The sequence below is a fragment of the Gorilla gorilla genome, chromosome 10, assembly GCF_029281585.2.
Source record: "Gorilla gorilla gorilla isolate KB3781 chromosome 10, NHGRI_mGorGor1-v2.1_pri, whole genome shotgun sequence".
NCBI lineage: Eukaryota > Metazoa > Chordata > Mammalia > Primates > Hominidae > Gorilla > Gorilla gorilla.
In genome coordinates, this window is record NC_073234.2 from 24,641,485 (window position 1) to 24,668,849 (window position 27,365).

At 38.8% G+C, this 27,365-nt stretch overlaps 1 protein-coding gene across 1 annotated transcript in view; it reads left to right on the forward strand.

Moving 5' to 3' along the window:
* The window catches only part of KLRG1 (killer cell lectin like receptor G1), a 109,033-nt gene that overhangs the window by 11,519 nt on the left and 70,149 nt on the right, over window positions 1–27,365 (forward strand). The window contains exons 4-5 of the mRNA XM_055358643.1: window positions 8,390–8,490; window positions 8,841–8,940. Coding sequence (XP_055214618.1) covers window positions 8,390–8,490; window positions 8,841–8,940 — 201 coding nt within the window. The remainder of the gene's footprint in view (window positions 1–8,389; window positions 8,491–8,840; window positions 8,941–27,365) is intronic.

The window sequence follows — 27,365 nt, forward strand, 5'->3', positions numbered from 1 at the left end:
GCCCCTGGTAATCACTATTCTGCTTACCATATCTATGAATTTGCCTATTCTGTCCTTTAGTGTCTAACTTATTCACTTAGAATACTGTTTTCAAGGTTCTTCCGTGTTGTAGCATGTATCAAAGTTATGGCTGAATAACATTCTATTATATGGATATACTACATTTTGTTTGTCCATTTATTCATCAATGGATACCTGGGATGCTTCAACCTTTTGACTGTTGAGAGTAAGGCTGCTGTGAACTTGGATATCCATCTATTGACAGACACTGTTTCCACAAGCTTTTAAAAAGAGGAGCAAATGATGGTTTACAGAGCAGGGCTTATTGACTTTTAGCATTGTGTACTTACACAAAATTATAGGGAAAATTCTTATTGATATTAAGCTCTAGTAATTTGTAACCTGTCAGATTTTCCTTTGAAATTTCTTAACGTTATTTGCGTGTTTTTAGATGATGGTAATTAATGTGTTCATATTATAGGATATCTGAAAAGTCTGGAAACAGGCTAAACTTATTTTTAAACAGTATGTTGGTTACATTTTCAAGTAATATGCTCTATATTTTTACTCAATCTTGAGACATGTTTTCAAGTGAAACATCTTTAAATTTAAAGCAATAGATATAATTATTTTTAAAACTTATGAGTACTCTGTATTGTAAATTTTTTCAAATTAGTAATTACATCCTTTGCTTTAAATACTTCACCTGAAAAAGTGTCTGAAGAAAAACATATTAATGATATTATTTTAAAATATGAGACTGTAGCGTTCCCCAGTGCCTGGCTTTCTTTCTGTGTACTGGCTGAAAATCGCAGAGGGCCTTGACCGCTCTGTGACCCACCCAGCTACAGGTTTTTCCCCTGCAGGCTCCACCCAAACCCCGGCCTTGAACATTTCCAGTCACTGATAAAGGTATCTAGGTTGCCGCTCAAAACACTGAAATAAACTAGCCCCAGCCCTAAGTCAGATTCCTTAAACCCTCATAAAATCTCCATCTCTGACCCCCTGGCTGTGGACATACGTAGGTCAAACGCTCCTTTTCTCTGGCTGTCCATCGTGAGTGTTGCTGCAGCCCTCTGTAAGTTCCCCTAATAGATGCTTTGCACAGATCACCTTGACATTTAGTGCTTTATTCTATGGTATCCCAACCAACCCCATCTCATGATGATTTGGGGTCCTCCCTTGTGGGAATTCCCCTGTCGCTGCTTTTGGGATGATTTCAGCCATGGGTTTGGTGGGACAAAACAGAGATATACTGCCTAAAAATACATTTATCCTATGTTTTTAGGTGTTTTGGAACCCATTATTTTATATTCTGCTTTTATCAAATAGCATTATTTCATTGTTGGTTTTTGCTAAGCATTAAATTATTCCAGGTAATAAAAAGTTGCAACCAGATTTTATTTTATTTTTTATTTAGTTTTAAATATTATTTTTATACATCCTGCATCTTTCCACTATTGCTGAAATCTTTTCATATTCTTAGATAAAATTCTCCTTATTTTCAATTGTCATGAGCTATGAGCATATTTATAGAAATCATTTTGCTTGTGGTTATTTATTTACATTATATTCCCTAAAATTAAGTTGGCTAATCAAAAGATAAGATTTTATAGTTTTGATGTATTATTAGTTTTTCTTAATATGGGTTGAAATGACTTACATACATTCTGTAAACCATGTTAATTTGGAAGTTTAAGGGGTATGCTTTGTGCCTTAATGATATTTTAATTTCAGTTAAAAATACTACATACAGAAGTGTATGTGGAAGGTATAAATGTTGAACTAAAAAAGCAAAAAAGGAAAAGAAAAGAAAAAGTGCCCTTGATTTTATTTGTTTGGGTTTTATCTTCACTTTGCTTTTAGGGTTTGCATTTTTTCTAAAATATAAGCAAACATTACAAACTCTAAGTGACATAACACCTAAGTGTTCTAGCTCACACCCTCTCTGGGTGACAAAAGTTCTCAGTTACCACCTTTACCTATACTTTTGTTGTTGTTGTTGTTTGAGACTCTCACCCAGGCTGGAGTGCAATGGCACAATCTCATCTCACTGCAACCTCCACCTCCTAGGCTCAAATGACCCTCCTGTCTCAGCCTCCCAAGTAGCTGGGACTACAGGCATGTGCCACCATGCCCAGCTAATTTTCATATTTTTTGTATTAATGGGGTTTTGCCATGTTGCCCAGGCTGGTCTCGAACTCCTGGGCCCAAGAGATTTTCCTGCCTTGGCCTCTCAAAGTGCTGGAAGTACAGATGTGAGCCACTGCACCAGACCGATTTGTACTTTCATGCTGCTTCTATATTCTCTCTCTTTCTAATACACACACACACACACACACACACACACACATTATCCATGAGTACATAGAATATAAGGTTATTGCACTATGGTTTTGAAGGCCTCTTCCAAGTGGGAAGATTTTCGAGTGAAAGTGCCATAATAAACATTTTCAATATCCAGCCTCACCAATGAGAAGTTGTAAGAGGACCGACTGATCAAGTGATTTAGAATTATATGGGTCTTGAGGGTAGTAAATGAGCACAGGATTGGGGTTTGTACGTGGGCATTACCTAATCCTAGCTCTGCAGATTCTAATTGAAATTTCTGAGCAAATCTTTATCAATTTCTGTGCTTCATTAGCTGCCGTTCCTCCTCTTGAAATGAAAGAAAAAGAAATGGACTGTTTTTCTCATAATATCAGTGGAGAAATGGGGAATCACTCCTTTTTTCCTTTTGTTAATTTTATTTATTTTTTCAAATATTTAGCTTACAATTTTTGATTTGAATATACTCAAATTTTATATACTTTGAATGCAGTAACATTTATTTTTGAATCTTTTAGATCATGGCTATCATTACCACACCAATTTTGTGAAAATATTTTTAAAAATCCATTCTTTTTTTCCTAATTTAAATAATTCTTTAAACAAGTTGGTTAAGAAATGCAAAAATTTTAAGCTATCTTGAAAATTACAGTGTCATTTCATCTGTCGTATACTTCATTCACTCTCCGGTCTACCTCCTTACCCCCAGCATGCACAGTTAAGTGCTCCACAGAGAGAAAGTAAAAATACAGAGTTTGTGTTCAGAGGGTTTTTTTTTTCTTTTTCTTTTTTATTATTATTATACTTTAAGTTTTAGGGTACATGTTCACAATGTGCAGGTTAGTTACATATGTATACATGTGCCATGCTGGCGTGCTGCACCCATTAACTCATCATTTAGCATTAGGTATATCTCCTAATGCTATCCCTCCCCACTCCCCCAACCCCACAACAGTCCCCAGAGTGTGATGTTCCCCTTCCTGTGTCCATGTGTTCTCATTGTTCAATTCCCATCTATGAGTGAGAACATGTGGTGTTTGGTTTTTTGTCCTTGTGATAGTTTACTGAGAATGATGATTTCCAATTTCATCCATGTCCCTACAAAGGACATGAACTCATCATTTTTTATGGCTGCATAGTATTCCATGGTGTATATGTGCCACATTTTCTTAATCCAGTCTATCATTGTTGGACATTTGGGTTGCTTCCAAGTCTTTGCTATTGTGAGTAGTGCCGCAATAAACACACGTGTGCATGTGTCTTTATAGCAGCATGATTTATAGTCCTTTGGGAATATAGCCAGTAATGGGATGGCTGGGTCAAATGGTATTTCTAGTTCTAGATCCCTGAGGAATCGCCACACTGACTTCCACAATGGTTGAACTAGTTTACAGTCCCACCAACAGTGTAAAAGTGTTCCTATTTCTCCACATCCTCTCCAGCACCTGTTGTTTCCTGACTTTTTAATGATTGCCATGTATTCAGAGGGTTTTAACTTCTTGCAGCATAATACCTAATTGTGTGTTCTTTATTTCTATAAATACTTATTAAACATAATTTTTTAAAAAAGAGATGGGATCTTGCTCTGTTACCCAGGCTGGAGAGCAATGGCATGATCACAGCTCACTTTAGCCTCAAACTCCTGGGCTCAAGTGATCCTCCTCCCTGCCTCTGCCTCCCAAGTACATGCCACCAAGTACGAGCACATGCCACCATGCCTGGTTGGCTACATTTTTTACTTTTCATAAAGATAGAGTGTTACTATGTTGTCCAGGCTGGTCCTGAACTCCTGGCCTCAAGTAATCCTCTCACCTTGGCCTCCCAAATTGCTGGTATTACAGGCAGGAGCCACTGTGCCTGGTCTGCATTTATTGAGTATAGTTTTATATCTTTTTCTAGGTGCTAGGGATATGGTAGTCAAGAGTAGTTGCTATTATAATGTTTACATTTTATTTATTATTTTTAAGGAAAATGATATTTTAAATTTAACTTTGCAATTAACATTTTTTTAAATTGGCACATAATAATTATATATATAGGGTATTTATCCGAAGGAAATAAAATCAGTATGTTGAAGAGATATCTTCACTCTCATATGTATTATAGCAATATTGACAATAGCCAAGATATGAAATCAACCGAAATGTTCAACAACAAATAAATGGATAAATAAAACTAACACAAGAACAGAAAACCAAACACCGCATGTTCTCACTTATAAGTAGGAGTTAAACAATGAGAACACATGGACGCAGGGAGGGGAACATCACACACCGGGCCTGTCGGGGGGTGGGGGGCAAGGGGAGGGATAGCACTAGGAGAAATACCTAATGTAGGTGACTAGTTGATGGGTACAGTAATCCACCATGGCACGTGTATACCTATGTAACAAAACTGCACATTCTGCACATGTGCCCCAGAACTTAAAGTATAATAATAAAAAATGAAATAAAGAAAATGTGTATGTATACACAATAGAATACTAATCAGCCATGGAAAATAAAGAAATCCTGTCATTCATAGCAAAATGGATGGAACTAGAGGGCACTGTGTTAAGTGAAATAAACCAGGAACAGAAAGTTAAACACTGCATGTTCTCGCTTATGTGAAAACTAAAAAAAATGTTGACCTCAGAACAGACGATACAAGAAGCTGAGAATGGCTGGGGATGGGGAGGTTAGGGAGAGTTATGTTAAAGGATACAAAATTACAGCTAGATAGGCAGAATAAGTTCTAATGTTCTATAGCAATGGTCTCCAAGATGTTTAGCACCGGGCACCAGTTTCGTGGAAGACAATTTTTCCATGGACCGTTGCTGGGGGATGGTTTCAGGATGAAACTGTTCCACCTCAGATCATCAGGCATTACTTAGATTTTCATAAGGAGCAGGCAACCTAGATCCCTCACATGCACAGTTCACGTAGTGTTTGTACTCCTATGAGAATCCAATGCCACCGCTGATCTGCTGATCTGACAGGAGGCAGAGCTCAGGCGGTAATGCTGGCCCGCCTAGCCGCTCACCTCCTGCTGTGCAGCCCAGTTCCTAATAGGCCACAGACCAGCACCTTGCATGGCCTCGGGGTTGGGGACCCTTGTTCTATAGCACTGCAGGGTAACCTATAGTTAACAACCATTTATTGTATATTTTCAAATAGCTAGAAGAGAGGATTTTGAATGTTCCCAACACAAAGAAATAGTAAATGTTTGAAGTGATAGGCTAATTATCCTGCTCTGATCATTACACATTGCATACATGTTACGTGTGCTTTCATTTTCTTCGGAAGAGACAGACAAAACTAAATAAATGAATATGGTGATATGTGCTTTAAAGAAAATGAAACAGTATGATATAATAGTAAATGTGAATACTATTTTAGATTGGTTAGTTAAGGAAGGCCTCTTTGGGGAGGGAACATTTGAGTTGATATCTAGACCTGATTGACAGCCATGTAGAAATCTTGGGTAAGATATTCCAGGCAGAGGGAAAAGCTATGCAAAGACCTTAAAGCAAGAATGACCTTGGCATGTTAAAGGAAAAGAAAGAAGGCTCATGTGGCTGGAACCTAGGAAGTGAGTAAATGGTTAGCAGGGGCTAGATTGTGTAGGACTGTGCATACATAGTAAGGATTTTAGATTTTATTCTATGTGAAAAGTGAGACTACTGGAGGACATTAATCAGGGGCACAGAGTGATTAAAAGTTTAGCACTGGGAGAGAAAAGTTGGATGATTATTTGATAAGGAGACTTGGATGAATTCTTTCACCCACATGACCTTGTCTTCTCATCTCTAAAGGTGAGGATAATAATAGTTGCCTACCTTCCAAGATTGTCAAGAATTTCATAACTGGAAAGAATCCTAGAAAATATCTAACCTAAATCCTCATAAAGAAGTTGACGCTCAGCCAGATTAAACCACCTGCTTATCTTCAGATAGGAGGACAGAGCTAGGAGGCTCCAGAATTTTGTTTCTGCTTTGTTTTCCTAAATGCCATACTGTATATTCAGTATTTCAAATGATATTGGGAATGAACGCAAAGGGATTTTGCAAACCTTAGAGTACAATACAAATGTAAGAGATAATTGTTTTCAGGATACTGGGCTCTGAGAGAACAAAGTTATCATAAGGAATAGATTATTTGGGAAGAAAAGCATTGATAAACAAGTTGTACTGATTTTTCAAATGCTTTGTCTAGGAGCCACCACGGTCATGTCCTGAATGGAAACAGGACTGAAACCCAGTGAAGAGAAAATAGAGGTTATTCTGACCATGAGAAATAGCACAAAAGACTCCTTTTCTCTCCTGTAGTGTCTCTACTAGAAGTGCAAAGAGGCTTTTTGCCTCTCTTTATTTTATTTTGTTTTTTTGAGACAGAGCCTCACTCCGTCACCCAGGCTGGAGTGCAGTGATGCCATCTCGGCTCACTGCAATCTCTGCCTCCTGGGTTCAAGCGATTCTCATGCCTCAGTCTCCCAAGTAGCTGGGATTACAGGTGCCAGCCACCATGCCTAATTTTTTATTTTTATTTTTGTTTTTAGTAGAGACAGGCTTTTTGTACCACATTCACCAGGCTGGTCTCAAACTTCTGACCTCAAGTGATCCACTAGCCTCGGCCTCCCTAAGTGCTGGGATCACAGGTGTGAGCCACTGTGCTTGGCCCTCCCTTAACTTTAGAAGAGCAACTCTTTATTTGTGCTGATGCAGAGTCCAAGTAGGCAAAGAGACAGTTAAGAGCAGAGCCCATAAATGTTTACTCTTCAGCAACCATCTTTCAGGAGTGGAATAAAAACAACATCAAAATGGGACATCTGGTGGTATAATCACCATAGGCAGTTGAAATTGTATTGCTTTCTTAGTAGTTTCTAGATAAAAAAGAATATTTTATTCCAAAGGTATTTAACCAATTAAGCTGTCTTTAGAAAATATTGAAAGTGTAATTGTTAATTACACCAACCGTAAATCCTACAACAAAATTACCTTGGATTATCTTTTTAACCTTTTATTTTAATCTATTTTAATCTTTAACATTTTATTTTATTTCATTTATAGAGGCAATTCTCTTTGGATATAAACTTCTTCATTTTAATGTCAGACTTTGCAGATCAAAGCATCTTTTATCTCTGTTCTGTTGGGTAACATGGCACACATAAGTGGTGTAGCCAATTTACCTTTACCTTAAACTTGTTCCCTTAAGAACTGTTTTTTTCTTGCCATATACAAGATTGATGAGGATGCGGAAAATGAGACCTCAGTGGGGAAAAAAAACAAGAATATTGCTATAGGCTTAATCATAATTTATATATTTAAGGATGATGGGAAAGATGACCATTTCTGCAGCAAATGTTTAGCTTCTTTCTTTTGAAATAATCTGAATACCTATCAGGTGTTCCCTTTAATTAAGGAGAAAATTGCAGTGGAAGGTAGAGATGTAATATTATCTTATTTGCTACATTATAAGAATCCAGTTATGGACAGAAAGGTCAATTCTAGGATGCTGCTCCTCTCTACAGCTAACACATCTTTAGAATTAGATGTTAAATGAGAAATTAGTTATTTAGAGTGAATAATTGTCTTAGCTTGGGCTGCTCCAACAAAATACCATAGACTGGATTGCTTGAACAACAGATGTTTCTCTCTCTCAGTTCTGAAGGCTGGAAAATCCAACATCAAGGTTCTCTGGCTCCTGGTGAGGACCTACTTCTGGCTTGCACATGGCTGCCTTTTTGTTGTATCCTCACTTGGCAAAGAGAGTGCTTTGATCTCTTCCTCCTCTTATAAGGACACTAATTGCATCATGGAGGCCCCACCCTCATGGCCTCATCTACACCTAATTACTTGCTAAAGGCTTCACCAGCAGATTTCATCACATTAGGGGTTAGGGGTTCAACATATTGATTTTAGGAAGCATTCAGTCCTTAAGAGTGGTGATGATGGAGGCTGTAAGGAATGCTAGTTTGTCTTTTAATTAATTACTTAACTTAGTATTAGGAATCCAATGTGGAAAGGAATAATTCTTTGACTGTGACACTAGGTCCCTTTTTTGGTTTTCAACCTCTCCCTTAGAGCCTGCTCCAAGTTTTCCTCAGTGAGGCCTTTTGCTGGATTGGTCTGAGGAACAATTCTGGCTGGAGGTGGGAAGACGGATCACCTCTAAACTTCTCAAGGTAAGGGGCTTCAAAGGAATGCAAAAAAAGAGAGAGAGGAAAAAGGAAAGCCAAATTATGATACTTGGGGAATAGATAAAGAAGAGCCGATGGAGAGGAGAGGAAAGAATGAAAAGGAGAGGAAATAGGGAACAAGGAAGGGAATGAACAATGGGTAAGGGCAAAAAAAAAAAAAAAAAGGATAACATTTTAAAGAGAGGCTGATGAACAATTTTAATTCTTCTGCTGTTTGGGGGAATTAGGGGCCTGAATAGGGAGACAGAATTTGCTTCATTTTTATCCCTTCATGCCTTTCAACTCCTTTTCTGTGCATGCGGCCTTAAGTGATTGACTTTTCTGATTTCTTACAGGATTTCTTCTAATAGCTTTGTGCAGACATGCGGTGCCATCAACAAAAATGGTCTTCAAGCCTCAAGCTGTGAAGTTCCTTTACAGTGGGTGTGTAAGAAGGTCAGACTTTGATAGATGACCACTCTGTCCTGACCCTCAGATATGTCATGTATCCCTAAAAGGAGGGAGCTGGCCACTGGCTGTTGGGAAATCCATGAGTATATAGTTAGCAAATACTGAACTTTCTCAGATATGGCATTAGATGCAAGACAACCTCCTAGGGATTGATGCCTAACTGATGGATTCTCTTTGAGACTATTTAGATATTATGTGAGCAATTTAAAGACCAGATCTAAGCAAATTTTGAAATAGATGTTTGTTTTTTGTATTTCTCAGTATGGCAACTAATGCTGCCACTCTCATCCCCGTCCCAACCATCTCTGTCAAAAATATACCTTTTTCATATGATATTCTGAGCTAATCTGATAAAATCTATGCCAATATATACTATTGCTTATGTACTAGAGAAGTACATTATTGCTGTACTCCTCTGTACATTACCGATCCCTGATGGCATATTTCTATCCTAACAGTGTCCCTTTGCAGATCAAGCTTTATTCTGAAGAATAAACCTAGCTGGCATGCTGGTGTGTACCTGTAGTCCTAGCTATTTGGGAAGCTGAGGTGGGAGGGTCGCTCGAGCCCAGGAGTTTGAGGCTGCAGTGAGCTATGATTGTGCCACTGTACTCCAGCCTGGGAGATAGAGCAAGACTCCATCTCTAAAAAAAAAAAAAAAAAAAATGCTAACGTGAGAATATAAATTGTGGGAAGTGAGTGAGGGCAAGGTGGTACTTCCTCCTTCTGAGCTCTTCACACGTAATGCAAAAACCCGATCTTAATTGATTTTGTTTTTTTTCTGAGTATGCATAGATGTGGTTGAATGAACCAATGTGTGATTGTATCTTTTCCATTCTCTGACTGTTTGACCTGCATATTAATTTCAAGATAGCAGTCAATTCGATAAGGCATTTTCATAGAGGAAAGTTTACAGAAACAGTTTATGTGGTTGGATCACCAAATTATCTTAGGTACTAAGGCCCCAAAAATAAGAAAAACTTTATTATTTCTCCTCAGTAGAGTTTGGACATACATAAGGAGAGAAGGTACAGTGATGAAGGAGACCATAATTCTGTAGTGTTGATGATCCTGGATTATAATCTTTTTCTCTTTATCTTTCATAGTTTTTTTTAAAAACATGGACTGTATCTTATCTACCACTATATCCCAAATACCTAAGATAGTGCTTACATTCAGTGACAAATAAATAAATGGATGAATTAAAAAGTAAGAATGAAAACTGTTCATTCTAGTTATTTCTGTTAGCCCATAAATTAGAGGAATTGAAGATGAGAAAAACAGTATATCCTAATCCTCCCTAACTCACCAATATGAGTCTTCAGTAGCTAACTCTACAAAGGCAAAGGGCCAGTTAATCTGGATACAATGCTCATAGAAGGAAGTCGTGGAAACAAGCTCCCATCCCCTAGTGATCTCTTCCCTTTGGTTCTGGTGCAGGAAGTATCCCTTAGTTATGGATATTTTGGTAGTGATACTCAAGGATGTAATGATAGCGATTCCATGTGGGCCATGGCTTGGCTACTACAGGGTGCACAATTTCATTCACTTATTGAAAGATAAGAAAAGGAGAAATACAGTCGGGTCTTAAATTCTCATCTGAGCAGGCAGGATGTGTGCAGACCTCCTCTGTGACTAGGGTTCAGGCCTTTTATAAGGATTCATCCACCTATTGTCAGAATTGGGTGTAGTTCTTCACTGCTTTGTCTCCCTTAAGGTTGTTACAAGAGAAGTAACAGTTTACTTCCTGGTTGCTTATTTATTCCTTAGACTTATTTATGAAGGGCTGGGGTCAGTTAGTAACTCAATTCTTGTACCTTACCTAGTGAAATAAAGTTTGGTAAAACTAGAAACTAACATTTTTTGATTAGCACTTACACTGCACAGCAGACTCATTTGATGAACATTATACATTAAACATATCTGGGACATTCAGTGTTTGGAATAGGACATTTATTAAAGATAATAACAGAGCAGTCACAAAATTAAAATGAAGAAAATCCAGGAACACACAGGAGGAGGTGGAGCAAGAACAAGAAGCCTCCACTGATTTTTCCCCCGCAGGAATACAAATGGAACAACTATCCGCACAAGAAAGCACCTTCATAAGAACCAAAAATCAGATGAGCAGTCACAGTACCTGGTTTTAACATCATATCAACAAAAGAGGCACTGACGAGGACAGGAGAGACAGTCTTGATTTGCCAATGCCACCCCTTCCCCATCTCCCAGCAGCACAGTGTGGTGTGGAGAGAGAGTCTGTGCTTTGGGGAGGAAGAGTGCAGTGATTATGGGACTTTGCAGTGGAACTCGGTGCAGCTCTGTCAAAGCAGATAGCGACATGGGACAGAATTCAGCCAGTGCCCACAGAGGGAGCATTTAGACCAGCCCTAGCCACAGGGGAATGGCCCATCCCAGTGGTCGGAACCTGAGTTTCTGCTAGTCCCACCACTGTGGCTAAAACACTCTGGGATCCTAAATAAACTTGAAAGGCAATCTAGGCTACAAGGACCACAGTTCCTGGGCAAGTCCTGGTGCTATGCTAGGCTCAGAGCCAGTGGACTTGGAGGGAATATGACCTAGTGAGACACCAGCTGGGTGGCCAAGGGAGTGCTTGTGTAACCCCTCCTCCGACCCCAGGCAGTGGAGCTTGCAGCTCTGGGAGAGACTCCTGCCTTCCACCTGAGGAGAGGAGATGGAAGAGTAAAGAGGACTTTGTCCTGCAATTTGGATACAGCTCAGCTACAGAAGGATAGGGCACCACGCAGAGTCGTAAGGTCCCTATTCTGGGACCTAGTTTCTGGATGATATTTTAAGACCCACTCTAGACCAGAAAGGAATGTGCTGCCTTGAAAGGAAGGACCCAGTCCAGGCAGGATTCATCACCTGCTGACTAAAGAGCCCTTTGGCCCTGAATAATCAGCAGCAGTACCCAGGCAGTATTTGCCATAGGTATTGGGTGAGATCCAGTGCCATGCGGCTTCCAGTGTGACCCAGCACATTGTTAGCTATGGTACCAATGGGGAGAGACTTCTTCTGCTTGAGGAAATTAGAGGGAGTTTGGACATAGATAAGGAGAGATTTAACCCAAGACTAATGGAGACTCTGTCTTGCAGCTTAGGTATTAGCTTGGCTACAGTGGGGTAGAGCACCAAGTAAGCACCTGGGGTCCTTGATTCCAGGCTCCTGGACAGCATTTCTGGACCTGCCCTGAGTCAGAGGGAAGGGAGCCCATTGCCCTGAAGGTAGAGACCCAGGCCTGGCAGCATTCACCATAAGCTTACTGAAGAGCCCTTGGGCCTTGAGGGAACATCAGTGATAGCCAGGTAATGGTTACCACAAGCCTTGGGCGAGACCCAGTGCTATGCTGGCTTCAGGTCTGACCTAGTGCACTCCAAGTTGTGGTGGCCACTAGGATACTTGTGTCACTATTCCCCAAGCTCCAGATAGCTCAGTATGGAGAGAGAGACTCCATTTCTTTGGGGAAAACTAGCAGAAGATAACAAGAGGCTCTGCCTGGTAATCTAGTAAATTCTCCTGTATCATACCCAAGACCACCAAGGTGGTACTTCTATAAGTCTGCAAGAGTCACAGTGTTACTGGGTTTGTGGTGCTTCCTAATGCAGATATAGCTGCAGTGGCCAAAGACTTAGATCACAACACTCAATTCCCTTTGAATGCTTGGAGAGTTTTCCCAAGAAGGATGGGTACAAACAAACCCAGACTGCAAAGACTGTAATAAAAACCTAACTCTTTAATGACCAGACACAAATAAACATCCACAAGCATCAAGACCATCGAGGAAAACATGACCTCACCAAATGAACTAAATAAGGCACCAATGACCAATGCCAGAACGCAGAGATATGTGACCATTCAGACAGAGAATGTGAAATAGCTGTTTAGAGGAAGCTCAATGAAATTCAAGATAACTGTGTTAGTCCGTTTTCATCCTTCTGATAAAGACATACCTGAGACTGGGCAATTTACTAAAAAAAAAGTGGTTTAGTGGACTCACAGTTCCATGTGGCCGGAGAGGCCTCACAATTATGGTAGAAGGTGAAAGGCACATCTCACGTGGCAGCAGACAAGAGAAGAGAACTTCTGCAGGGAAACTCCCCTTCATAAGACCATCAGATCTCATGAGACTTATTCACTATAATGAGAATAGCATGGGAAAGACCCACCCCCATGATTCAATTACCTCCCACCAGGTACCTCCCACCTGGTCCCTCCCACAACATGTGGGAATTGTGGGAGCTATAATTCAAGATGAGATGTGGGTGGGGCATAGCCAAACCACATCAATAACATAGAGAAGGAATTCAGAATCCTATCAGAAAAATTTAACAAAGAGAACAAAAATTTAACAAAAATAAGTTTGAAAAATCAAGCAGAAATTCTAAAGCTGAAAAATTCAGTTGACTTACTGAAGAATGCATCAGAGTCTCTCAACAGCAGAACTGATCAGTTAGAAGAAGGAATTAGTGAGCTCAAAGACAGGTTGTTTGAAAATATACAGGCAGAGGAGACAACAGAAAAAAGAATAGAAAAGAATGAAGCATGCCTACAAGATGGAGAAAATAGCCTCAAAAGGCCAAATCTAATTGTTTTGACCTTAAAGAGGAGGTAGAGACAGAGACTGGGGTAGAAAGTTTATTCAAAGGGATAATAACAGGGAACTCTCCAAACCTAGAGAAAGATATCAATATTCAAGCAGAAGAAGGTTATAGAACACCAAGTAGACTTAACTCAAATAAGACTACATTTAATAATTGAACTTCCAAAGGTCAAGGATAAAGAAAGGATCCTAAAAGCAGCAAGAAAAAAGAAACAACATACAAAGGAGCTCCAATATGTCTGACAGCAGACTTCTCAGTGGAAACCTTACAGGTCAGGAGAGAGTGGCATGATATATTTAAAGTGCTGAAGGAAAAAAAACTTTTACCCAAGAGTAATGTATCCAGTGAAAATATCCTTCAAACATGAGGGAGAAATAATGACTTTCCCAAACAAACAAAAGCAGAAGGATTTAGTCAACACTAGACCTGTTGTATAAGAAATGCTAAAGGGGGTTCTTCAATCTGAAAGAAAAGAACATAAGATGCAATAAGAAATCATCTGAAGGTACAAAACTCACTGGTAATAGTAAGTACACAGACAAACAGAATATTATAACACTGTAATTGTGATGCATAAACTACTCATATCTTGAGTAGAAAGACTAAAAGATTAACCAAAAAAATAATAACTACCACAACTTTTTAAGACATGGACAGTACAATAACATAAATAGAAACAACAAAAAGTTAAAAAGTGGTGGCATGAAGTTAAAGTGTAGAGTTTTTATTCATTTTCTCTTTGCTTCTTTGTTTATTCAATCAGTGTTAAGTTGTCATCAGTTTAAAATAATGGGTTATAAGATGTTATTTGCAAGCCTTATGGTAACCTCAAATAAAAAAAATACAAAAGATACACAAAAAATAAAAAGCAAGAAATTAAAACATACCACCAGAGAAAATCACCTTCACTAAGAGGAAAACAGGAAGGAAGGAAAGAACGAAGAGAAGACCGCAAAACAAGAAGAAGACATATAACAAAATGGCAGGAGTATGTTTTATCAATAACAATATTGAATGTAAGTGAACTAAACTCTCCAATCAAAAGACATAGAGTGGCTGAATGGATAAAAACACAAGACCCAACAATCTGTCACCTACAAGAAACACATTTCACTTATAAAAACACAAGTAGACTGAAAATAAAGGGAGGGAAAAAGATGTTCCATGCCAATGGAGACCAAAAAGAGCAGGACTGGCTCTATTTACATCAGACAAATAGATTTCAAGACAAAAATTATAAAAAGAGACAAGGTCTCTTTGACCTTATGATAAAGATGTCAATTCAGCAAGAGGATATAACAATTAATTGTAAATAAATATGCACCTGACACTGGAGCATCCAGATATATAAAGCAAATATCAGAGCTAAAGAAAGAGATAGATCCCAATGCAATAATAGCTGAAGATTTCAACACCCCACTCTCAGCATTAGACATATCATCCAGACAGAACATCAACAAAGAAACATGGGACTTAATCTGTCCTATAGACCAAGTGGACCTAATAGATATTTACAGAACGTTTCATCTAATGGCTGCAGAATATGCATTCTTCTCCTCAGCATATGGATCATTCTTAAGGATAGATCATATGTTTGGTCACAAAACAAGTCTTTAAAAGTTCAAAAAAATTGAAATCATGTCAATTATCTCCTCTGACTATAATGGAAAAAAACTAGAAGTCAGTAACAAGAGGAACTTTGAAAACTATATAAACACATGGAAATTAAACAGTATGTTACTGAATGACAGGTGAGCCAATGAAGAAATTAAGAAGGAAGTTAAAAAACTTCTGAAAATAAATGATAATGGAAACATAATACCAAAATATATGGGATACAGTGAAAGCAGTACTAACAGGAAAGTTTATTCCTAAAACCACCTACATAAAAAAGTAAAAATGCCTCCAATAAACAACTTAACAATGCGTCTTAACTGGAAAAGCAAGAGCAAATCAAAATTAGTAGAAGAAAAGAAATAATAAAGATCAGAGGAGAAGTAAATGAAATTGACATGAAAAAAGATACAAAAGGTCAATGAAACCACAAGTTGGTTTTTTTGAAAAGATAAAATCAGCAAACCTTTAGCCATACTACGTAAGAAAAAAAGAGAGACGATCCAAATGAGTAAAATCAGAGATAAAAAAAGGAGACATTACAACCAATACAGCAGAAATTCAAAGGATGATTAGAGGCTACTGCAAGCAACTATATGCCAATAAATTGAAAAACCTAGAAGAAATGGATAAATTCCTAGACAGATGCAACCTACCAAGATTGAACCGTGAAGAAATTCAAAACTTGAGCAGACCAATAACAAGTAATGAGGTTGAAGCTGTAACAAAATGCCTCCCAGGAAAATAAAGCCCAGGACCCAGTGGCTTCACTGCTGAAATTTCCCAAACATTTAGAGAAGAACTAATACCAATCCTACTCAAATTATGTTATTTTATTTTATTTTGAGACAGTATCTTGCTTTGTTGCCCAGGCTGGAGTACAGTGGCACGATCTCGGCCAACTACAACCTCTGCCTCCTGGGTTCAAGTGATTCCTCATGCCTCAGCCTCCTGTGTAGCTCAGATTACAGGTGTGCGTCACCACACCTGGCTAATTTTTTCATTTTTAGTAGAGATGGGGTTTCACTATGTTCGCCAGACTGATCTTGAACTCTTGACTGCAAGTGATCCACCTGCCTCAGCCTCCCAAAGTGCTGGTATTACAGGCGCAAAGCACTGTGCCCAGCCCTCAAACTATTTTAAAAAATAGAAGAGGAGGGAATGCTTCCAAACTCATTCTATGAGGCCAGTATTACCCTGATACAAAACCAAAGACACATTTTAAAAAATTTCAAACAGGGAGGCCAAGGCGGGCAGATCACAAGGTCGGGAGTTCAAGACCAGCCTTACCAACATGGTGAAACCTTGTCTCTACTAAAAATACAAAAATTAGCCAGGCGTGGTGGTGGGCATCTGTAATCCCAGCTACTCGGGAAGCTGAGACAGGAGAATCACTTGAACCTGGGAGGTGAAGGTTGCAGTGAGCCGAGATCATGCCATTGCACTCCAGCCAGGGCAACAAGAGTGAAACTCCATCTCAAAAAAAAAAAAAAAAAAGAAAAGAAAAGAAAAAAAATCCCAAACAAACAAACCCAAATGTCAATATCCCTGATAGACATTGATGCAAAAATTTCCTACAAAATATTGGCAAACTGGGTTCAACAACACATTAAAAAGATCATTCATTATGACAAAATGGGATTTATCCCAGGGATGCAAGGATGGTTCAACATGCACATATCAATCAATGTGATACATCATATCAACAGAATGAAGAACAAAAACCATGTGATTATTTCAATTGATGCTGAAAATGCATTTGATAAAATTCAACATCCTTTCATGATAAAAACAGTAAAAAATTGGGTATACAAAGACATACCTCAACACAATAAAAGCCATATATGAGACAGACCCACAGGTAGTATTATACGTAATGGGGAAAACCTGAAATTGTCTCCTTTAAGATCTGGAACATGACAAGGATGCCCATTTTCACCACCATTATTCAATATAGTACTGGATGTCCTAGCTAGAGCAATCAGACAAGAGAAAGGAATGAAGGGCATTCACATTGGAAAGGAAGAAGTCAAATCATTCTTGTTTGTAGATGATGTGATATTGTATTTGCAAAAACCTAAAGAGTTCACCAAAAAACTATTAAAACTGATTAACAAATTCAATGAAGTTGCAGGATACAAAATCAACCTACAAAAAATCAGTAGCATTTCTATATGCCAACAGTGAACAATCTGAAAAAGAAATCAAAAAAGTAATCCTATTTACAATAGCTACAAATAAAATAAAATTACTAAGAATTAACAAAAGAAGTGAAAACCATACAGTGAAAACTGTAAGACATTGATGCAAGAAATTGAAGAGAACACAAAAACAGTAGAAAGATATTCCATGTTTATGGATTGGAAAAATCAACACTGTTAAAATGCCCATAGTACCTAAAGCATCAGATCAGATTTAATACAATTCCTATCAAAATACCAATGACATTCTTCACAGAAATAGAAAAAGTAATCCTAAAATTTATATGGAACCACAAACTCAGAATAGCCAAAGCCATCCTGAGCAAAAAAAACAAAAATAAAAACAAAAACAAAACTAGAGGAATCATATTACCTGATTTCAAATTATATTACAGAGCTATAGTAACTAGAACAGCATGGCACTGGCATTAAAAACAGATACATAGATCAATGGAACAGAATAGAGAACTCATAAGTAAATCCATGCATTTACAGTGAACTCATTTTCAACAAAGGTGTGAAGAATAAACACTGGGGAAAGGACAGTTTCTTCAATAAATAGTGCTGAGAAAACTGGATATTCATATGCAGAAGAATGAAACTAGACCTTTCTGAGGCTGAGGTGGGAGATCATTTGAGCTCAGGAGTTTGAGATCAGCCTGGGCAACATAGCGAGGCCTCATCTCTATTTAAAAGAAAGAAAAAGAAAGAGAGAGAGAGGGAGAGAGAGAGACAGAGAGAGAGAGAAAGAAAGAAACTAGACCCTCCTCTCTCTTGATATACAAAAATTAAATAAAATTGGATTAACAACTTAAATATAAGACTTCAAATTATGAAACTACTAAAAGAAAACATTGAGGAAACTCTCTAGGACATAGGTCTGAGCAAAGATTTCTTGAGTAATACCCCACAAGCACAGGCAACCAAAGCAAAAATGAATAAATAGGATAGCATCCAGTTAAAAACTTCTACCCAGCAAAGGAAGCAAAGTGAAGAGATAACCTATGGAATGGGAGGAAACATTTGCAAACTATCCATCTGACAAGGGATTAATAACCAGAATATATAAGGAGCTCAAACAACTCAACAGGAAAAAAATCTAATAATACAATTTAAAAATGGGCAAAAGATCTGAATAGACATTTTTCAAAAGAAGACATTGAAATGGCAAACAGGTATATGGAAAGGTACTCAACATCACTGATCATCAGAGAAATGCAAGTCAAAACTACAATATTGTCTCATCCCAGTTAAAATGGATTTTGTCCAAAGATAGGCAATGACAAATGATGGCAAGGATGTGGAGAAAAGGGAACCCTCATACACTGTTGGTTGGAGTGTAAATTAATACAACCACTGTGGACAACAATATGGAGTTTCCTCAAAAAACTGAAAATAGAACTATCATATGATCCAGCAATACCACTGCTAAGTATATACACAAAAGAAACGAAATCAGTATATTAAAGAGATATCTGCACTCCCATGTTTATTGCAGCACTATTCACAATAGCCAAGATTTGTCAGCAATCTAAGTGTCAATGAATAGAAGAATGGATAAAGAAAAATGTGGTACATATACATGAGGGAGTACTACTCAGCCATAAAAAGAATGAGATCCTGGCTGGGCACGGTGGCTCATGCCTGTAATCCTGGCACTTTGGGAGGCTAAGGAGGGAGGATCACAAGGTCGGGATATCAAGACCATCATGGACAACATGGTGAAACCCCATCTCTACTAATAATACAAAAAAATTAGCTGGGCCTGGTGGCGCACGCCTGTAGTTCCAGCTACTTGGGAGGCTGAGGCAGAAGAATCACTTGAACCCAGGAGATGGAGGTTGCAGTGGGCCAAGATCACGCCACTGCACTCCAGCCTGGGCAACAGAGTGAGACTCCATCTCAAAAAAAAAAAAAAAAGAGAGATCCTGTCATATGTAACGACATGGATGGAACTGGGGGATATTATGTTAAATGAATTAAGTCAGGAACAGAAAGACATACTTTGTGTGTTTCCACTCAAAGTTGTGGGTGCTAAAAATTAAAACAATTGAATTCATGGATATAGAGAGTCAGATGATGGCTACCCGAAGCTGGGAAGGGTAGTGTGTAGGAGGAGTGGGAAGTGGGGATGATTAATGGGTGTAAAGGTAGACAGAATGAATAAGATCCAGTATTTGATAGCACAACAAGATGATTACAGTCAACAATAATTTATTATACATTTAAAAATAACTAAATGTATAATTGGAATGTTTGTAACACAAGGCAATGATAGATGCTTGAGATGATGGATACGCAATTTACCCTGATGTGATCATTATGCGTTGTATGCTTGTATCAAAATATCTCATGTACCCTATACACATACACATCTACTATGTACCCATACAAATTAAAAACTTTTTTTTTTTTTTGGCCAGGCATGGTGGCTCACGCCTGTAATCCCAGCACTTAGGGAAGCCAAGGCAGGCAGATTATTTGATATCAGGAGTTTGAGACCAGCCTGGCCAATGTGGTGAAACCCTGTCTCTACTAAAATACAAAAATTAGCCAGGTGTGGGTGTGCACACCTTTAATCCCAGCTACTTGGCGGGCTGAGGTGGTAGGATTGGTTGAACCTGGGAGGCGGAGGTTGCAGTGAGCCGAGATTGCACCACTGCACTTCAGCCTGGGTGGCAGAGTGAGACCCCGTCTTAAAAAAAAAAAAAAAATTAAATGAAGGAAATCCAGAGAGGAGAAGAAACTCTGCAGGGACCACAGCTATATGGTATCTGAGGTTTCTATGGGAAAAGTGAAAATAACAAGACTGTATAATCCTTGTATAATGCAGCAAAAGCTTAGACTCTTGTTCATTTCATTTTGTTATTTCATTGTACTTTAATAAATTTTTTTTGGATCTCAGGTACAGCGATTAGAGTTAACCAGAATCTGTGCATCGCTGTCTTCCTCAGTTCATATATGTCTCTCTCACATTCAATTTTCCCCACTTCTGTTCACCTTTCCTTCACAGGAACATACTTTGGTGTTTGATATATTTGTTGTACATGTTTTTATCCTTATAAAAATATGTAGTTTTCTTCTTTATTTGTTTCATATTTAATTAAATGATTTTTAGGCTCTACCTCACTGCTTCACCTTTTCTGCTGACGTCATGAGTTGAGCTCTGTTCACTTGCTCTGTGTGCACGTGTTGCATCCTTTCAGCAGCTGCAGTCTCCAGCTTTTATTTTTCATTGTCTTAATGAAGGACCCTAGCTTGCCTTTATTCCTCACTGTCATAAACAATGATAGGATGAATATGTTCTCTTATATATCCATACTCCCATCTTCCCCACCTCAGGAAATGGCTCTACCATCTACTCAGTTGTTTAAATACCAAACCGAAGAAATTTCTGATTTCTTCCTTTAAAAAGAAAATACAAATAGAGATGGGGGTCTCACTGTGTTGCCCAGGCTGGTCTGGAACTCCTGGGCTTACACAATCCTCTTGCCTTCGCGTCCCAAAGTGCTGGGATTATAGGTGAAAGCCACCATGCCCGGCCCTTCCTTTTTTACTCACTGCATCGGAAAACTTTCTTGTCTCTGTTACCAAAGTGTATTCTAAATCTCACTCTTTTCCTCCATTCCCACTTTTCAACTCTTTCCAAGCTACTGTTGTTGTTCACCTAGGTTACTGTGACAGATTCTTAATCATTCTTTGTATACATATATATATATATACACACACACATACATACATATATAAAATTTTAGGGATGGGGTCTTGCTGTGTTGCCCAGGTCTTGAACCCCTGGGCTCAAGTGATCCTCCTGCCTTGGCCTCCTGAGTCTCTGGGATTATAGGCACGAACCACAATGCCTGGCACTTCTTCCTTTAAAAAATAACTTGATTAAGGTACAATTGACATACAATAAGTGGGATATATTTAAAGAGTAAAATTTGATAAGTTTTGATAGGTGTATATATCCATGAAATCACCACCACAATCAGCAGAGTGAATATATCAATTTCTCACAAAAGTTTCTGCATGACTTTTCATAATTCCTCTCCCTTTCCTCCCTGTCCCCTCAACACTCATTACCCCCGGAATTCCCAATCTACTTTCTGTCACTATATATCAGACAGCATCTTCTAGAGTTTTACAGTACATAGAGTTTTATAGAATCATATAGTATGTACTTTTTTTTCTGGCTTCTTTCACTCAGCATAATTATTCCGAGATTCATCCATGTTGTTGTTTGCATCAATATTTTACTCTTTTTTATTGCTAATATTCTACTGTGTGGATTTACCACAATTAATTTATCCATTTACTCTTTGATGGACATTTGTTTCCAGCTTTTGGCTATTAAAAATAAAGCTGTTATGAACATTTCGATATGAATCTTTGAATGGACATAGTCTTTCTTTTTTCTGGGCTAAATGCCTAGGAAGTGGCATGGCTGGATCATATGGTAGATGTATAGTTATGTATTAGTTGACAACAAGGACGCCTTCTGAGAAATGCATCGTTAGGCAAATTCATCATCGTGGAAACATCATAGAATGTACTTACACAAACCTAGATGGAAGAGCCTACTACATACCTGGGCTATATGGGACAGCCTATTGCTCTTAGGCTACAAACCTGCACAGCAAGTTACTGTACTAAATACTGTGGACAATTGTAACACAATGGCAAGTATTTATGTATTTAAACACATCCAAGCATAGAAAAAATACAGTAAAATACAGTATAAAAGATAAAAAATGGTACACCTGCATATGACACTTACCATGAGTGGAGCTTGCAGATTACAGTATAAAAGATAAAAAATGGTACACCGGTATATGACACTTACCATGAATGGAACTTGCAGACTGGAAGTTGCCCTGAATGACCAATCGGTAAGTTAATGTAAAGGCCTAGGGCATTACTCCACATTACTATAGACTTTATAAATATTGTACGTTTAAGCTACAGTAAATGAAATAATGAAATAACCTTAGCTTACTGTAACTTGTTTACTTTATAAACTTTTACATTTACATTTTTAAAAACTTTTTTACTCTTTTTTTTTTTTTGAGACACAGTCTTGCTTTGTCACCTAGACTGGAGTGCAGTGGCATGATCTCAGCTCACTGCGACCTCTGCCTCCTGGGTTCAAGCGATTCTCACGCCTCAGCCTCCTGAGTAGCTGGGCCTACAGGCGCACGCCACCATGCCCAGCTAATTTTTTTTTTTTTACTCTTTTTGTGATACACTTAGCTTAAAATACAAACACATTGTGCAGTTGTACAAAATATTTTTCTTTATATCCTTATTCTGTAAGATTTTTTCTATTTTAAAACTATTTTTAATTTTCAAACTTTTTTTAAAAAAACAAGACATAAGCATGCACATTAGCCTCGGGCTACACAGGGTCAGGATCATCAGTATCACTGTCTTCCACCTCCACATCTTGTCCCACTGGAAGGCCTTCTTCGGAAGTAAGGCATGGAGCTGACACCTGCTATTATAACAATGCCTTCTTCTGCAACACCTCCTAAAGGACCTGCCTGAGGCTGTTTTACAGATAACTATTTTTTTTCTTAAGAAGTAGAAGGAATAGACTCTAAAATAATGATTAAAAATATAAGAAAGAGCTGGGTGCCATGGCATGTGCCTGTAATCCTGGCTACTTGGGAGGCTGAGATGGAAGGATCCCTTGGGCCCAGGAGGTTGAGGCTGTTGAGTGATATGATTGTGCCTGTGAATAGCCACCACATTCCAGTCTGGGCAACATAGCCAGACCCCATCTCTAAAAAACCAAAAGTATACTAAATACATAAACAATAACAGTTGTTTATTATCATTATGAACTATCATGTACTGTACATAATTGTATGTGCTATACTTTTACGTGACTGGCAGCACAGTGAGTTTGTTTGCACCTGCCTCACCACAAATACCTGAGTGTTTGTGCAGTGCCTTGAGCTACGACTTCATGGAATCACGAGGCAATAGAAATTTTTCAACTCCATTACAGTCTTATGGGAACACAGTGTATACATGGTTCTTTGTTGACAGAAACATTGTTATGTATATGTGGTTCATTGTTATGTGTGCATGACTGTATATATTTGGTCTTCCTCCCATTTCCTGACATATAGCTTCTAAAAATCCTTGGGATCTCCGGAGTGGTAAGAGTGTCTTATGTATGCTCATGAATGACTGGTGGCTGGAGGCTCCTAGATAGTTTTAGGATCGGGGGTGGTCACCAATAAGACCAAGGCATGATCAGAGGGCTGGGATTTTTAGCCCCATCCCTCAACTCCAGGGATGTTGAAGGTTGAGTTGATCAATGGCCATCAATGATGGCCAGTGATGTAATCAATTACGCCTATGTAATGAAGCTTCCATAAAAACCCAAAAGAACTTGTTCCAAGAGCTTCTGGACAGCTGAATGGGTGGTGGTTTCTCGCAGGTGGTGCACCTGTGTGGGGCCTGGAAAATCTGTGCCGCTTCTCACATGCCTTACCCCATGCATCTCTTCCATTTGGCCGTTCATCTGTATCTTTTGTAATATTCTTTAAAACAAATGAGTAAATGTTAAGTGTTTTCCTGAGTTCTGTGAGCCATCCAGCAAATTGGACCTGAGGAGGGTGTCAGGGATACCTAGATTTAAAGCCAATCAGTCAGAAACTCAGGCCACATCCTGTGCTTGTGACTGGCATTGGAAGTGGGAGACAGTCTTGTCGGGCTGAGCCCTGACCTTGTGGGATCTGATGCTATCTCCAGATAGATAGTATCGGAATTGAATTGAGTTAGAGGACACTTAGCTGCTGACCTCTGGAGAATTCACTGCAGAATCGATTGCTTGCTTGGCATGTGGGGAAAAATCCCTACACATTTGGTCACAAAAGCATTTTGTTGTGAGAGTATAGTATGGGAGAAACAGATTTTGGTGTTTTTTTTCCTATTCAATCTTTTGCATTATAGCTTATTCTTTTTGTATGTTGTTAAGGAAATCTTTGCCTAGTCCAAGGCCACAAAGGTTGCCTTAATGATTTCTTCTAGAAATTTTATAATTTTAGGTTTTACATTTAGGTCGGTAATGTATTTCTATTTAACTCTTTTTTCCTTTTTTTGTTTTTTTAAGAGATGGTCTTGCTCTATCACCCAGGCTGGAGTGCAGTGGCACCATCATAGTTCACTGTAGTCTTAAACTCCTGGGCTCAAAATCCTCTTGCCTCAGCCTCACAGCTAGCTGGAACCACAGGTGAATGCCACCATGCCTGGCCAATTAAAAAAAATTTTGTAGAGATGAGGTTTCACCCTGTTGCTCAGACTTGTCTTGATCTCCTGGCCTTAAGTGATCCTCTAGTCTTGGTCTCCTGGGCTGCTGGGATTACAGGCATGAGCCACAGTATCCAGCCTGTTTTTATATAACTTTTATACATGGTGTGAGATATGGGTTGAGGTTTTTTTTTTCTTATAAATGCCCAATTATTTTAGAACCATTTATTGAAATAAGTATCCTTTTTCCATTGAATTCTTTTGGCACCTATGTTGAAAATCAATTGATCGTGAACACATGGATTTTTTTTTTTTTTTTGAGCCAGAGTCTCTCTCCATTGCCCAGGCTGGAGTGCAGTGGGTGATCTCAGCTTACTGCAACCTCCTCCTCCCAGGTTCAAGTGATTCTCCTGCCTTAGCCTCCCGAGTAGCTGGGATCACAGGTGTGCACCACCATGCCTGGCTAATTTTTGTATTTTTAATAGAGACGGGGGTCACTATGTTGGCCGGGCTGGTCCCAAACTCCTGACCTCAGGTGATCCGCCCACCTCAGCCTTCCAAGGTGCTGGGATTACAGGTGTGAGCCACCGTGCCTGGCCAACACATGGGTTTATTTCTGCATTCTCTTCTGTTCCTTTTTAAAATATATCTATCCTGTCACTGCTACCCCACTGTAATTTTATAGTAAGTCTGTAAGTAAGAATATAGGGTAGTATAGTTCTCCAACTTTGTTTTTCTTTTAAAAAATTGTTTTATCTGTTCTTGGTCCTGAGGGTTTTACTACAGATTTTAGATAAATGTTCTTTTCATACATTTTGCATATGTGTGAATATAATGGGGGAAATCACTGAGTTAATGGCAATATGCATTTTAAATTTTATAAGATAGCTTTAAATGGCCCCACCAATTTAAACTCTCCAGCGATGTATAAATTTGGGTGCCTATTTCTTTATACCCTCACAAGGCAGAGATAAGGTGAACCCCAGGCTCTTCATGATTATGATGACTTCACTCCTGGTTCCATTTTTGAAGGATAATGAGGGGTTTTTACTTAGAAGGAGGTCTTTCATATTCTTCACACTGGAACATCTACAATAAACATCTTTCCCTTGCTAGTAATGCTCTCACAGGGCAAAGTTTGGGTGATAGTAAAGTCTTTTTTTCTATATTAGCACCGAGAAGGGAAAGGAAATAAAGAAGAGGGAAGAAAACTGGTGGCACAGAGGAAAGAGCATAAAAATGATGTGGTAAAACCTAAAGAAGAAGTGGTTTTCAAGGGGGAGGGAGCACTTATTAGAACAAAATGCCAAAGAGTTGTAAAGTAACATAATGAGAGGAGAGTATTCAATGGAAATGGCAATATGAAGGTCATGTTTATCATTCTTCACTGGTGTGGTGGTGACAGGTGAAATTTCAGCAGGCTGATAATACAAGGTAAGGAAGTGGAAACAATGAGTTTAGATGGTTTGAAGTTTGGTTAAGACAGGAAGGAAAGAGATAACATCTAAGTAGAGTCATATGTCGGGTCAATAGATCTTAAAATACAGATAGAAGACAGTAACACATTTTGTAACTTGAGGTAACAAAATTATGTTGAAAGGGAGAGATTAAAAATGCATGTGGGTGTGGCTGGGTACAGTGGTTCATGCCTGTAATCTCAGCACTTTGGGAGGCCGAGGCAGGCAGATCACTTGAGGCCAGTCTGGCCAACATGGTGAAACCCCGTCTCTACTAAAAATACAAAAATTAGCTGAGCACGTTAGCACATACCTGTAGTCCCAGCTACTCAGGAGAGTGAGGCACGAGAATCACTTGAACCCAGGAGGTGGAGTTTGCAGTGAGCCGAGATCGTGCGATTGCACTCCAGCCTGGATGACAGAGTGAGACTTCATCTCAAAAAAACCCCAAAAAATATGCATGTGGGAGAGGATGCTTTATAGACCAAGATTCTTGAGTCAGTGGATGAATATGAAGCTGACTGGACAACTGGAAGAAGTAACCTTGGGTAGAAAGAGTGCCCCTTCCCCATGGAAGAAGGAAAGATGGGTGAGGATTCTGATGGGTTTATTACAAGTGATAGGGAAGTAAACTGTTCTTGCCTGGTGAACTTCATTTTCTCAGTGAAATCAAAGACAAGGTCATATACTAAGAAGGAGAGAGGAAATAATAGGTTTGGGGGTCTATGGACAGCAGAATTTTTGAATAATCACAAAGGGGAAAGAGAGGCATCTGCCTAGAGACACGACATTGCTGGGCAGCCCTGCGAGCTTGGGTGAGGCAGGGGGCCGAACATTTTCAGCGATTTCAATCTGTACTATTGCACAATTTTTGGCAGCAGCCCACATGGGATTTGTCATAATAACAGAGAAATCAAATAGCAAGAAGGATGGAGGGAGAGGATGTTACAGAATGGTTTCAGGGGAAGAGAAAAGGTGTCAGAAAAGAGAAGTAGCCAGAAGTAGGCAAGAAACCCAAATAATAGGGTCCCTGAAGTGAGGGACATGTATAGGAAAAGATTTGGGAATAATAGTGTAGGAGATGAAATAAAACACCACAGTGAACATTTTTGTACATGTATTCTGTTTTCTCATGTTTTGAAAGCATGAGCCAAAAACGTATGCCAAAACAAAAATGTTAATAGATACCACTGGATTACTTTCCAAAAAGACTGAAGCAGTTTTACTCCCACTGGCAACGGATGAGGGTACTAGTC